The sequence below is a fragment of the Chlamydotis macqueenii genome, chromosome 1, assembly GCF_036417535.1.
Source record: "Chlamydotis macqueenii isolate bChlMac1 chromosome 1, bChlMac1.mat, whole genome shotgun sequence".
Taxonomy (NCBI): Eukaryota; Metazoa; Chordata; class Aves; order Otidiformes; family Otididae; genus Chlamydotis; species Chlamydotis macqueenii.
Window position 1 is genome coordinate 55,282,539 of NC_141556.1, and position 14,501 is coordinate 55,297,039.

Here is a 14,501-nt window from a genome sequence, read left to right on the forward strand (position 1 = left end):
AGGAAAGCAGCCTGGAGGAGATGCAGTTTGCCTGTCTGTCTTCACCTCCCCCTCTCCCACTCTGAAGTAGCCAATTGTGGAAATAGCTTGCAGCCTCGCAGGGCTGGGCCGGGCGGCTGGCCAGCGTGGTTTTACAGGGCCTCTCCCAGCCAATCCGGCAGCAAAGAACTGGGCCAGTTATCTAACTTTGCAAAGGCAGCACCCTTTTCCTTCCCAAGGTGTTATAACAAACATACATGTTAGGGAAAAAAGAAGCAAGCTCATGCTGTCAGGGGTATGCACGTCGGCTGCAAACACACCAGTGAAGGGATCCTCTGAAGGGCTCTCTGGAGGCTCTGAGGAGCTCCGAGCTGCGCAGGCTGCCCCGTGGAGATACACAGGCTGTTTGCATCTGCCTGCTACTTTTCAGTCCTCTGAGATACAGATAGTGACAATATTTGTATATGATGCCACACTTACTCTGTGTCCCTCCTAAGTCGATATTGATAATGGCATAAGGCATCTTTCCTATCAAGTGTGCATCATCCCCAAAATGCAGAATTTCTTTTCAGAAGCGGCATGGAGTTTTATCAGAAAGCCGACAGCCTCCTCTTGGAGCAGTGATGTAAGGCAAGAGAGTTCATGAACCCTGCACATACTCTAATAACAGCTGGTTAAGTAAGATCCTGAGCATGCAAAGCCCCTCCTCTCCTGTTAGTGAAGTTTTTTAGCATGGAGGGATGGATTGGAGACAGGAGGATAAAGGTCTCTTCTTCTTTATCAGAATCTGGCTTGGGATGAGCATCTTACATGGTCTTCTCTTGTGCTGGGTGTGATCATTAGAACAGAAGTGCCTTTATTTCTCAGTTCGTTCCTGTCCATTTTGGCAGGCTCAGCCTTACAGTGCTGACAGGGACCAGGTATTTCTACACTGATCTGTGAGCCCCAGCTCTCAGAGATGGCCCAGCAAAACCATGCGTGGCTCTAAGAATGGAAGCAGCTTGAATGAAGTTATTAGAACTTTTATTGTGCCTGAAGTGAAGCATTTCACTGGCTCAGCATTTAGAGTCTTAAAAACTGATAGGCTTTTCTCAGTCCTGATAGCGTGGTGTTTCTGTTTGGACCCATAAGGAAATGCATTTGATTTAACCCAACAGAAACCAAAAATAAAGAATTACCTAGCCAGGCTGGGTGGTTGGGTATTTCAAATTAGCTGGGGAAGTTTCATGACCTAGATCCCAATCTAATCAGGCTCAGAAATCACATGGTAGATGCTTTGGTAGAATTCTTCATTATGATACAACTAAATTCCAGCCTCTTGGGATTTTCCCTGTGGTTTGCTCCCGTCATTCCCCAGAGGGAACGTAAGAAAACAGCCAGTGATAACCATCGGTGTTGAAGCCATTCTGGGAGAATAGTCCCCTACCAACACCAGCCTATGAAGTTGTCCTACATCCATCCAAAGCTGGAGATAGCAGACAGACCCTGCAGAGGTTTTCAAAGGTCAGAGGATTCTGGCTGCTGGGAGCAAGAGAAGCACAGCCTGCCAGCCAGGAGGTCCATGTCCTTTCCTAAAATCTTTTGGTCCATTCTGGCTGGTCAAGGGAAAGGGAGTGGAGTCACTCAGCCCCTCCCCCAGGCATCACTAACCTTTGGGATAGCTACTGTCATACAGCCTAGGACTGCTTCTCATCAGATGACGGGAAGGTAAAATGACTGAGAATGTGGTAGCTGCCCAATGCCAGGTGCAGCTAGACCTCCTGGTTTTGGAGGCTCAAACTTATCTTGAAAGCTGGACAAACATCTCACTTTATGTCTGGAGGCACCCAAGGACTTCACAGCAGCTGCTGCAGCACTTGACTGACATTTATGGCGTCAGAAAATGAAGACGTTCATTTAGAGGAAATTGTCACTTAGTATTTTTAATTATTAGTCTGCAACGGACATTCATAAGTTTCTGTCTAGAGATCTGAGAGCACATATCTCATCTTGTGTTTGCCATGTCCACAAAGTCTCCTGCCAACACTGTGTGTCCTTCTTGATTCATAATCCCTGAAAATTGAGCTCCTGCCCAGGAGCAGAGCTTGGGTAACATCACTAGCAGGATGCATCAACGCTGCCCTGGCTTCAAGCCCTGGGGAAGCAGAAACCGTGCTATCGAGCAGAGTCATAGCAGTGGGGAGCATCTGTCTGCCTTTGCGTCCCCGCAACAGAGAGCGCTTGGGCTGCTTTAGTCAACGGAGTTGAAACATTGGCTCTGGAAAGCTGCAGGCATGGCCACAGATTGCATCATTTGTGCTGACTGCACTGTTACCAGATCAGGTTGTTATTTATTGTTACTGTAATCTCATGTTAGTGGAGGTCTCAGCAGCTCTGCTCCATCACTCAGAAGCCCAGTCAGCCTTTAACAGCACATTTTCTCACAGTCTCAACCAGCCGTAGTCCACTTAGACTGGCCCTAAGTGGGTGGCACACAGAAGAGTGCACCCAATGTGATGGAGATGGCCAAACTTCAGAACAGCAATTGAAATAGCAGAGGCCAGGGCTACATGGCAGCGCTGGCCAGGCCCCTCAGTGTATTTGCCTGAGGGGGGTGTTCAGCAGTGCCACAGCTGCACACTGTCCTGAGGGGAGGAGTGGGGGTCCTTCAACATTTGGTTTGGTCCATCCTTTTAGATTTTCATTCCAAAGAGTTGCTTTTTTTTTTTTTTAAGCACAATCAGATGCTTGTCCTCTGCTTCCCCACCCCCACCCTGACCTCTTCACCTCTCTGCAGTGCTCAGGTACCAGAGCATGTAAATGTCTCTTTTAAAACTCCTAATTCTACTGCTGTCCTTAGAGGGATCTCTCTACATCAGGCTCACAGCACGTCAGGAGCTGCAGAGCACTGCTGCTCAAGTGTTATTGGTAGGTACAACCTTCCTGGCACTTTGAGACCCCGAAGAATCGTTTCAAACATTCGGACCTCTGATACAACCCTGTCCATTACAAGAAGCTGGGCAACGGGGCTCTTCGTGCATCTCTTCAGGTTGCCATCTTATCCTCAGCCCCAGGAGCGTTCCCTCAACTTCTTCACAGGGCCACATCCATGGTCCTTCTGGAGCTGCCTTTCCACTGCCCCTCCTCCTGCCGGTGTCTTGCAGCTGCCCTCAGAGATGATGGCACGCCTGGGTGCCTCCTTGGTCAGAAACTCCTGCAGATCGTTGCTGTGGGTATTGTACTTGGTGGTGGCACCTAGCTGCACACTGATTTCTGAGGCCACCGTTGCAGAAGGGAGCTTAATTGATTCTTACATGTATCTGAAAGCACAGCTCGTGGGGAACCCACCAGCAGCAGTGACATTTGGCCAAAGAAAGGCATTATTGGTTATTATTACTAATTGCTGTCATCTCAGCTTCCTCCAATGAGATGAAAGTTTGGCTTGATAATCTAATGGAGTGTGTCCTCTTAGAAAATAAAAAACATTTTTGTCTGGTTTTCTAAGGACACAAAGCTTACATAACAGTATTATCTACCCATCCATCCATCCATCTACCCCTCCCTCCCCAGAACATGCTACTTACCTTGGCAAGGGGATAAATAAATATCTTTTTCTATTTGAAAGATAAGCTAGGAAGAAGAGAGTTGGATTAATGCCCCCTCAGAGAGAAAACCTGCTGTTAATTGTTCTGCTTGATCTGGGGCACATGCTTTGTCAGTGACACCCCAAAGCACGTGCTGCCCCTGGCAGGCAATAGTGAGGGGACAGGCAGAAGCCAGCAGTTCTGAGGGGACTTTGTGGCAACAGACAAGGTAGGTGACTCCCCTGACGCGTATCTGGAAATAAGGATAAAAGCCTACAAAAATATCTAGAAGCTTTACAAATTCTTGAGACAGCTTTCTTTTTTGCAGTCACCCAAGACTGCACCTTAGCAGCACAGCCATTATTCTGAAATTGCTGTTATCACCTCTCCCAGGGATGTGTTCTGCTGCAGGTGCCATAGATCAGACCCGTTCCTCATGGTCTGTGTGGAGGCTCCACGCCCACCCATGGCGTTTGGTTCTTGCACCAAACCCAGCTTGGTAAGTGGTTTCCTCTTTCCTCTTTTATCCAAGAAAACTCTTTGCCAGAGGTCAGTCACCGCCTCTTTGCAGACATCTGTAATTTTTTTTTGTTGTTGTTCTTATACCAGCTCCCAGGAGAAATGCACACTCCACTGACAGCTCCCAGATTTAGCTATTTGTTCGCATAGTGCATTGGGCTTGATAGGGAATTTTGTTCACCTTGGCAGGGGCCAAGGGGCTGAGTTTCACTGTGGCCTTTCTGAAAGGACACTTGGCCTGCATCCCAGCACCTTGTCTTCTACGGGATCGAGATGCTGCTGCTAGTGGTGACGGACATCTACGCAGCTGCAAGGACACCCAGAATGGTGGCAGCAGGGAAGGCTGTGTCCAAACCAGGGGTGTCTGCGTCCACAGCAGATTAAAAGAAAAGGAGGTGGGAGAAGGAACAACAAAGTCAGCGTGGGAGGGTGGACAGCTGAGGGTGGTAAAAGTGGGACTGGGGCTCTGCGTTGGCTAAAGACTCTGCCTGGCACCTGAAATGTGAGCATGTGACCCTTTAGGTACTTTTGATGGTACCAATGTGGGGCACAGACACACGGGCTTGATAAGGCCTTGCACTGAGCCCCCTTCCCAACTCCAAAGGGGCTGGCCCTTCCCTGGGCAGGGTATCACATGCACACACATGCATACGTATGTGTACATATGTGCCAGTCTCCCCATGTGGAGGAGCAACGCCGGGATCTCCAGAGCAAGCAGTGCAGCTCAGTGGAAGGAACCGCCTGCGGCGAAAGGATTTCTAAAAACTAATTCCCCAAAATGAGTGCCAAAAAGCTAATGAGCTTTGCTTCCCCACCCCTCCCACCAAGACATCCCCCACTTCTCAGGGTGCTCACGTGACAGCCGGGCTCACCTCAGCTCTGCTCCTCCACACGTGGCCTTCCCCTGTGAGGTGTCATTTCCCAGAAAACTAGGTGCTAGGCAGGGAGAAAACGTGAGAAAAAATCGTGGGATCACCAGAAGTTGTGCTGCCCTGGGCAGGAAGGACACCTAGAGCTGCCTTCATGCATTTCCCTGCTCCAGAAACGCTGTGGAAGCCTGGGCAGAGCCGGCTTTGGGAGCTCTCTGAACAAGCCTTGGCAGGAGGCAGAGCCCAGGAGGTGCCAAGAGCAGCAATAAACCAAGGCGTTTAAAGCAGGATGGGGAAATCCAAGGACAGTGATTGCTGGGCCTCTGCCAGGGCCTGTGGGAGACTCTTGGGTGGGACAGCAAGGAAGATACATGCTCCTCCGGCTGCTTCCTTCTCAGAATGAGGAGGCTGGCTGTAAGGACCTCAGCTGTCCCTTGGATACAGGAATCAGCTAAGCCTGGGCAAGGGACATGAGGGCTGAAAGAAAACAACCAATCCTCCGAGAAGCCTGTGCAGTTTGGCTGCCGCTGATCCCCAAAAGCCAAGCTATGAATGGTCTCCAACAGAAGATCCAGCCTGATGAGACCTTCTCTTGAAACACTGCTGCTGTATTGAATCCCCACCGCAGCTCCCAAGGACAATGTCCAGCCGTGTTGCAGTTATCCTCAAGCTGTTTGGCTGAGGAGCACTGAGGCCATCTCACTCCCATGGGAGCAGGACTTTCCCTCTGTGCCTCAGATTTGCTGGGATATAGATGGGAGAGCATGCCTTGGTATTCCATTAGAGAAACTATGCAGCTCTTCATCCTTCCCAGCCATCTGCCTGGAGGGCCCCAGCGCTACTGAAAGCCCACAACTAAGGCAGACAGAGGAAATCCACAGAGAACAAGGGAAATACAACAAAGAGCACCTCCAGCGCTGAGTATTTTTTTGGTTCCTAGCAAACCAAATCTACTCTGGCATCTGGGCTTAGAGATTTTCATCCCAGCCCTGGGTAAATGTCATTTTTGGGAGGATTAATCCAGATGGTAACCAATAACCCTGTTTCCTAAGGCTCTCTTGCTGTGTCTGTGCCTCCCAAGGCTTTCAGGAAAAAGTAGGAGTTTTCTGGGGCGCTGCCATCCATAACCTAAACTGCAGAGGGGACCACCCATGGAAGGGGCAGTCTCAGGAGCTGCCAGGGCCAGGACTGTTGCAGTGGGGAAGGAGTCAGCTGGAGCTGATCTCATCCGATCCCCACTCTTGTCCTTGATGCCCCTGGATCTGCTCAGGAAACATCACCCCCGCCCTGGCAGCACTGGGACCTGCTGCTCCTGCCTGGAGGGGGAACTGCAGAGAAGTGGGAGGTGAGAATCCATCCGGGAAGGGGAGAGATTATTGGGAATGAATGAGCCCTCTCCCATCCCCTCTCGTCCTGGGGAGAAAGCAATAAGGCTGGATGAGACATGGCGCAGAGCTCCTGAGCTGTGCCCATGGCTTTTCAGGAAGCCCCAGGATCTAGCTGCCCACAGGACCTCTGCCCAGAGCCACCCCACAGGCACCCAGCCAAGTCTGTTCAGCACCTTCCTCTGCCCCACCCCAACTGGCTGGCTGCTCCAGCCGGTGCTCCTGCAGCCTTTCCTCCTCCACTTCCCTCCCACCAGTCACTCCCATCCAGCCCTCTTTTACCATTTATTTAGCACATCACTTTCTGCCCAATGTTTCCCCCTGCAAGTGGAGAAAACCCCCGGCAGTGACCAGCACACCTCCCCAGGTTACAGCTCCTGCGGGGCAGGAACTTTCAGCTGCTCTGCGCGCACAGGACATGACGCAACATGGCCCTGTTCTTGGGTGCAACGGCTGCAGCGAACACTTTAAGAGTGATGACAGTATTTGCATTACCTGCTGTCGCTGCCCAGAAACGTTTCCCTGTAGTGTGGGCAGACAGACTCAGGCACAGAACTGCTTAGGAATCCCATCTGCAGCTTGCACGCTTTGCAAGGGAAACTCCCTGCCAGGCTGCTGTGTGACGGCGTTAAAGGTCTTCAGTACGAAGCCTTCCTCCCAACTCTCAGGGGTCTCATCCCCTAACGCCTTCAATCCTCCATTGGACCTGGATCCTTCCTGGCTGACCTGGGGCTCTCCTCCTTGCCTTCATCTCTTCTGAGGTTCCTAGGAGGACATGAATACCGAAGTCACCACTGCTTTCCCTGCCTCTTCAAAATACAAGTTAATTTTCTTCAAGGAAGAAACACTGTGAGGGGTTTACAGCTGAGGCCCCGACCTGCAAGGAAAACACTACAGAGTTAGTACTGTTGTTTTTCTGCTCATGCTTTGTCTGCCTCGCAATTGGACAGTTTTGGTCTCCATTGTACTGGAAAAGCTACCCTCACTCTTGCCAGCATGGCCTCAGGAATCTTTGGAGGGTGAAACGAATGCCTCTCATGTTGTACGTGCTCAACAGATGCACCTTAAAAGAGCACTAGGCTCCTCATTCCCTCTGCACTACAAGCTTGCAATCAGGCCTCTCCTATGAGCAGAAGGACGTGAGTCCTCATGTTTGTATCCAGGCACATCAGGGAGACGTGTAACAAGTCTCCTCTCCTCCGGTCTCACTGGGTATGACCTTCTGGTTACTCTAGCAGTTTATACAGCAGTCGCAGGGTGTCTCCATGGGACTCCCTTGTCTTTAACGCTTCTCCAGTTTTGGCTTCATCAAGAATCCCAGATTAATCTGCATCACGATGGATATGAAAAATAAACAGTTTTATTAATAAATGTTTTCACACCAACCTTTTCCTCTACCTGCAACCTTCACCACACAGCATCCTTGTCAGGGGGAATCTGCACAGACACTTCTCATGGCTCAAGCTGCGTGTGACTCGACGGGTAGGGCTACGGGCATTTTCCCTGGCAGGGTGCATGCTGGCAGGCGAAAAAACTGGCTGGCCCAGTTGAACAGAGCAGTCTGCACAGCAGATACACCTCTAGATGAAAGTGATGACAAGACCTGATTATTGGAGATTTCAAAACACAGGTTACCCAGACACCTGAAACTGTGTGTTAATGCAGAACACGCAGATTCTTGGTGCTTGGGCCAAAGAAACAAAAAGTAAAAACCTTAAATACACCTGAAGTTCCCAAGAACTGTGCATCTGATGAAGAACAGCAGAATCTGTTAATACACAGGCAATTTTCCACTCAGCAAGAAGAGCAGTACATTGTGCTTAAAGCTGGCAGAAAGTGAAACTGAGCCAATGCTTAAAGTGCTCCCTTTGCTTCCCTCCTTACGGCAGGGAAACCTGAAACCAAGACAAAAAGCCTTTGCGGGCCATTTGAAAAATGCAAACACACGCTGGATGAGGAGAGGGTTTAAAGTGCACACTTTTATTTTCTATTACAAAGGCTAAAAGAAGCAAGTTTGTTTGTTTGTTTGTTTTATTTAAGAACAAAACCAAAAATGTTGTTAAAACATCTACATTATTATCCTGATACTAGACCTTATGAAAGATACTAAGTTCTTTTTTAATAGTAAAGCGTGGTATTCTTAAATTATATTAATACGAAGACATATTAAAGGACTCGAAATCATTACTACCCAGCTCAGAACTGCAGCATCCCCTTGCTATCTTTTCCTTTCACTTGCTAAAACCCATCCATGTTTGACATACGGTTTCATACAAGCTAAGCAGGGTATTTTTTGTTTTTTTACTTCCCCCTGTAAAGGTCAGGTTAACTCCAACACCAGCATCGCTTAGGATTTGGGAAAATATTTTCACTAAATCCTTCAGCATTCAACGAGTTGATCTGGATCAAATTCTCTGCTCTGTGTGAGTGTGTACGTATGTCTGTGGTTATTTTACAGGATATGAGATTTTCTTCTAACGTTATGAAATTAAAACATCACTTCTTTTGTTAATAACCCTCAGATCTGGTTCTGCGCTGCAAAGTTTTCTTTTTCTCTCACATGAATGAAGAAAAGACAGAGTTATCACAGGGTCTCGTGAACGCACCACTAAAGCGGCCCTGCAACTGGTGGGTTATCTGTTGTAGAGCTGTGAGCGCTGAGCAGTTTTGCTGAAAGTACATAACACGCTGAAGAAAACCCTCCTGGCTTGATAAAGCAAGCCCAGGAAGTCGAGTGTGAAGCTTCCTGCCTTTCATAATGTCCCTTTAAATAAAATAAGCAAAGCCTTATCATTAAAACTTTACTCGCTAGTTAGCGGTTTAATACTCTTTCACTGAGATGGGACTGTAAGGACATCCTAGGGGGTTTCAAAAATGTGAACAGGGAAACCTGTCCCATCTCAAAAGTTATACCTATCTATATAAAACCCTCCCCTCTTTGTTATTGCCCTTTCCCTAACCCAAATAAAAGTCTTCATATTTAAACTGGAGATGCTGCGTTTCCTGGCCTGAGTCCTTTTCCTTTACCATCATTTAAAAGATTCCTTCGATACCACACACATATAATATTATATAGAGCAATATATTTAATACCTGTGTATATATGCTTCATGGGAGGGGTCACATATATACACACTAAAACAAGTCTGGTGACAAAGTACTGCAACACCACAGACCAGGTTATCATATCAGAGAAAACTAAAAGAGATACTTGACGCAACCCCCGCAACTGTGGGCCTCCCTCACCTCACACACGCTTGCCCTCTCCCCGCCTCAGCCCAAATCCGAACCTCCGAAGCCCCACCGAGCAGCTGGGCTTTCACTGCAGAGATGGGGAGAGGGGACAGCGACCCACTCTGTAACCTGAACAAGTTATCGTATGAGAAATCACGGCGCAGCGAACGCTAGTCACACTAGAGATGCAGGTTTGTTTTAAAAATAAAAAAAACCCCCACTTTCCAATGTTCTTTGATCCAGATTTGCTTCCTTGGAGCCTCTGCCCAAAAAGAGCAGAAGAAGAGAAGCCAGGAGCTGATGCCTGCCCCCTCCCCTGTCTCTCTCTGTTTATGAAGTTGACCAGTTGAGCACAAGGAGCACCAGAAGGTACGATCTGGACAGCTACAGCAAAGGGCAGAGGATAAAATACAGCACCTGACCACTCAAAAACTGCCATGTCTGATATTGCGTTGGTCACTCTCTTTCCCCACAGCACTATGGATTCTTCCTCATCTCGTCCTCCTCCCCATACACAGGCAGAGATGGAAAAAACCACTTCCATGCCCTCTTCTCCCAGTAAGCCACCTGTGTATCATCAGATGCTACCCTGGCCCTCGGAGGCCAGATCTCAAGGTGCTGTACAGCTAGGAAGGGAAGCTCATACCAAACCAGTGACCACCATCCACATTTTAAAGGAGCGAAAAACAAGCTCAGAGGCACATTCAGCTTACTGAGAGCACACCGTATCTCTGGAAAGACCCAGGACCAGCGTATTCTGCTCCTGGCCTTAACTATCTCAGTGGAGCTGATACACCTACCTGGAGGCTGGTTTAGAAAAGTGCCCAGCTGCCCCCACAGCATCTGTGCATTTCCACATCTCCTGTATTTCCCATCCCATCTCTCCTGAAGCTGGGAACCTCGAGGATACAGGAGCAAGGAGAGAAAATGGGGACCTAGCAATGTAAAAGCACCGAGGACCTCACAGCCAGATTGTATTTACCACAAATACAGCACTGCCAGCCCCAAGGGCTCTGAGCTTGCTGTCCTGGGAGACCCTGTATGAAAAAGATATCCCCCACGAAGGCTGGGAGGGAGACGTGCTTGTGTTTGAGTAGATGGTGCCATCCATGCATGCAGAACTGCAGAGCGCAGCTGGACTGCAGAAGAGAGAGAAGGAGAGGGAAGCTCAGGACAGGACACACGTTTTTACTGCTTACAGCATGAGACCACCAGAAAGGAGACAAGGCTGGCACACAGAGCAGTACTGCCTCTCACCACTACCACTCTAAAAGCCAAAAGTCCTGGCCCAGAGCTCAGCATCACTGGTTCCCCCATTGTGATGCACGTCAGGTGGGACAGGCAGCAGCTGTTATTTTTTGCAGCCCTAAATAACCAGTAACACACACTAAAGAGCAAGAAGGGAACCCCATTACCTCCCTCCCTCTCTTCAGGACACAAGCTGACACAGAGACACAGGTTCCTTTTGGTTACAGTCTTCCTCCTGAGTGATACTGCTGCATGGAGTACAGTGATGCAGGGTGTGTCACAGTCTCTGCTACACTTTCTGGATGGCTTCAGTCTTACTTGCACCAGTCACACCAGCCCAAAAAACAAACCAAAACTACCCACCCTGAATAAATGTTGCACACTGAAAAAGACACCTAATGAGGAGTCACCAATTTGTTTTCTGAGTACAGTCAGCTGAAACAGTCTGAAGTCACCTACAATCCAGTTCCTGCTGCTGCAAGCAGTTTTACTACTTTGCTGCTTTTAGCTACACTCTTTACACCACATGGCTGTTATCCTCCTCAGCACCAGCTAATGTCTCAGGGCAATACAGACAACAGCAGCTTAAGCCCAGATGTTTTAAGCCAGATCTAGTCGTTTTCCTTCTTTGCACCTCAATTCCTAATTCTTCCAGTACTGAACTCCCAGAAGAGCAGGCCAGCTGCAGCAGCGTAAGTGGGGCATGCTCTGCAGCACTGAGAAAAGGAGCTCATGAACTTCACGGTCACCTTCTCAGCAGATGTCTGGCCCTTTCTCTCAGCTTTGTCCTCTGGACCTCTGCAGCCACTCTCCAAATTGAAGGCAGGAGAATGACAGAGGAAATTCTCTGATTCACAGCCCAATACAGACTGGATTCATTCATTTGAATGAAGGACTGCAAAAACAAAAAGATGGAGAAGAAGAATTTGGGGGAAAGGAGAGAAGATGGATCACAAACTTAGTGAGCATGGCGTTCGCTGGCCAAGGAGAATCAAATTAATTATTTCATTCACCACTAATAAATCATTGTCTCATAATCTTAAAATGAAAGAAAATAAAAAGTTCTCTTTGCGAGACACAGATCTCGCTCTCCCTGCTACTGCCACTTTCAGAAAATCCGCCCCATGTTTCTCCAGCCAACAGGCTACCCCCGCAACCCTTACTATACGCCATCTCGCAATAGGAAGTTGTATTTTCCGAAGTCGTCATCCCTGGGGCAGAGCAGCATGTCCTTGCGGGCTTTGGCCAGTTTCTGTTTCAGCACCTCCCTCCGGTCTAACCACTCCGTCAGCTCGTCCTGACCATGGGCATAGCGACACTCTTCTCCTTCGGGGCAGGTCTTGCTCTTCTGGAACCTGCCGGCACAAGGAGCACAATCAGGAGGGCACCCACAGTACGGTGTTTTGATCTGTGATACTCAATCAGGACCCAACGAAACATGCTGCCAATTCTGCTTTTTAAGGGTGAGGTGATTCTCCTACAAACTCGCGTGCAGCTGGGGAAGGCAACACAGAGGCTGGGCGCAGAAACAGAAAAGCAACCAGAGCAATGTCTATGAGGGGATTTAGTCAACAGAACAAAACAATATGAGCTGGAACTGGACCAGCAGAGATGAGCAGAAACCACCACAGAGGAGAGGAAGTGCCAAGTAACAGGCTTCTCTCTAACCAAAACAGCATTTCTAACCATCACAAGCCTTCTGAAGACACCTCAAGGCACTGATTCAGAGGGTGTGAGACATTCACACCATTTAATAAAGCACCTGGGATTCCCCCAAGCATCGGGCCAAGCAGACTGCTCAGCAACCTGAGCAATGAGAGTATCCTGGCTACAGAGGGCACAGGTGCAGACATGAAGCTCGCTCTCCTTTTCTAAAGACACGTGCTCAGGAATGTATTGTTACCACTCAGTGTGGCTGAGCAACTCTGGGATCCAACAGCAGCCTCACCATCATCCAAACCTGTCAGCTCGTCCCATTCCTCCTCCAAGCAGAAGTCTGTGGGGACTCTGTGAGAGGAGGTGGTGAAGAAAGAGGAGGAGGAGAGACGATAGAGCCCCTGGGCCGGCAGTAGCAGCACAGGGAGTAGACGAGAAAACAGTACCTTTCGCAGAGCCGGAATTCGCCCATGGGGAAGCGGTAGCTCCAGCAGCTGGAGTCACTGTCCGAAGTGAAGACCTTCTCCTTGTGCTTCTCCGACTGGATGTGCTGCTGCCATTGCTTCTTGCTGTTGCTGTTCTTGCCGCAGAGCCAGCAGTGGTAGCCCATCTAAGCAGTGCACACAGGGCAAAGGGCCAGTCAGAGCCTTAGTCACACCCATCGGCCTTCCCCGTGCTGGCACTGCCTCTGCTGCTCTCCTTCCAGAGCATCCTGGAAGCTCTGCTCCCACACTTCCCTGCCATGTCATCTTCAAGGCATCATGCTGCCACTAAGGGGGAGCGGAGGAGATGCTTCGTTGAGGTCTACCTACACCTCAGGCAGATTCAGAGAACAGGACAGCTCAGTTCACTGACAGAGCCCTCTGCCCCTTCTGACGGCTCAGGTGGGGTGTGACTGCAAGGCCCCCAGGTGCACAGGCAATGCAAGACTCTTCAGGAGCACAAACCCTTACACCAACCACCACCCCTGGACTAAGGAGCCACATCTGCCTCTAGCATCCCCAGGCCTCTACGCTCTTCTCCAGGCTTCTCCCTCTTTTTGAACAGGCCAGCAACAGCTTTGCCAGCTTTCCCACAAGCATGCAGGGAACCCTGGGCAGAGGCTGAGCCCACACAGAAGGGAACCTCAGGTAGACTCCTACTGACTCGAGAATTAACAAAAAAGCCATTGCAGAACCTTGCTGACCCCGGGTCAATCTCTTCCCACCTCATCAGTGCTGCCCTTGCCATGCTGCTCTGAGCTGTCCATTTGACCTACGTTACCACAGGCTCTTTCCCACAAGGGCAATGCAGTCCCTGCTAGCTCACATCTGGAGAGCAGGAGAGGGCAGGCTATCAGCACTGAGGAAGAGGAGGGATGAAGGACAAGAGATCAGGTGATTACCATGATGTCAGCATAGTCGGTGGGCATCTGGATCTGCTTCTCCCCTTCTCGTGAGGTGAGTGGTGTCCCCTCTCCAGGCTTCCCAGGATTGTGTTTCTTTAGCCACATGTCATAGGTCTGCTGCATATCTAGGACTGCACAAAGGCAACCCGTGAAGTCACTCAGACAACCTCCCGCATCGTGTGCAAACTACAAGAAAAGGACGAACGCTGGGGCAGCCCTCTCCTCCCCAGTGCAGCAGCAGTTGCTGTCAGACTGCAGGCCTGTGCTTGGGAGGCCCGACATCACCTCCTCAGATGAGAGCCCTGGGGAGAGGAACCAAATTCACACCACAGCACCTGGCATGGGGGAGGCGGGGTATCTTCTCTGAGTCGAGGGGCAACCATGACAGCAGCTACACAAAGTATTCAGGAAGGAGGGAAAGTGCCCCAAGATCTCCATGGACCTCACCCCACAAGGTGACTCTCCATCAGGCCTGATTCTGCTTGACCTCAGCAGACATCTCACTCCAGGCAGGAAGCTACGGCAGGGGCTGGATTCAGATCTGTCCCTTCCCTCTAAGCCTAAGCTTCATTCTCAGCACTCAAGAGGGAGGAAAGCCCTTAAGCAAGCTGGCCACAGGAAGCAGTGGGGAGGGGAGGAAGACCTAATGATAGCTTGTCCC

The 14,501-nt window shown here is 49.7% G+C and overlaps 1 protein-coding gene across 5 annotated transcripts in view; it reads right to left on the bottom strand.

Annotated features, from left to right (window-relative positions):
- Window positions 1–8,274: 8,274 nt before the first annotated feature.
- Window positions 8,275–14,501, bottom strand: part of ZC3H7B (zinc finger CCCH-type containing 7B) — a 47,423-nt gene continuing 41,196 nt past the window's right edge. For all 5 annotated transcript variants that reach the window (XM_086752223.1, XM_086752217.1, XM_086752192.1 and 2 more), the window contains 3 exons: window positions 13,838–13,971; window positions 12,900–13,063; window positions 8,275–12,152 (listed from right to left, as the gene is read on the bottom strand). In XM_086752223.1, coding sequence (XP_086608349.1) covers window positions 11,960–12,152; window positions 12,900–13,063; window positions 13,838–13,971 — 491 coding nt within the window. In that variant the 3' untranslated portion in view covers window positions 8,275–11,959. The remainder of the gene's footprint in view (window positions 12,153–12,899; window positions 13,064–13,837; window positions 13,972–14,501) is intronic.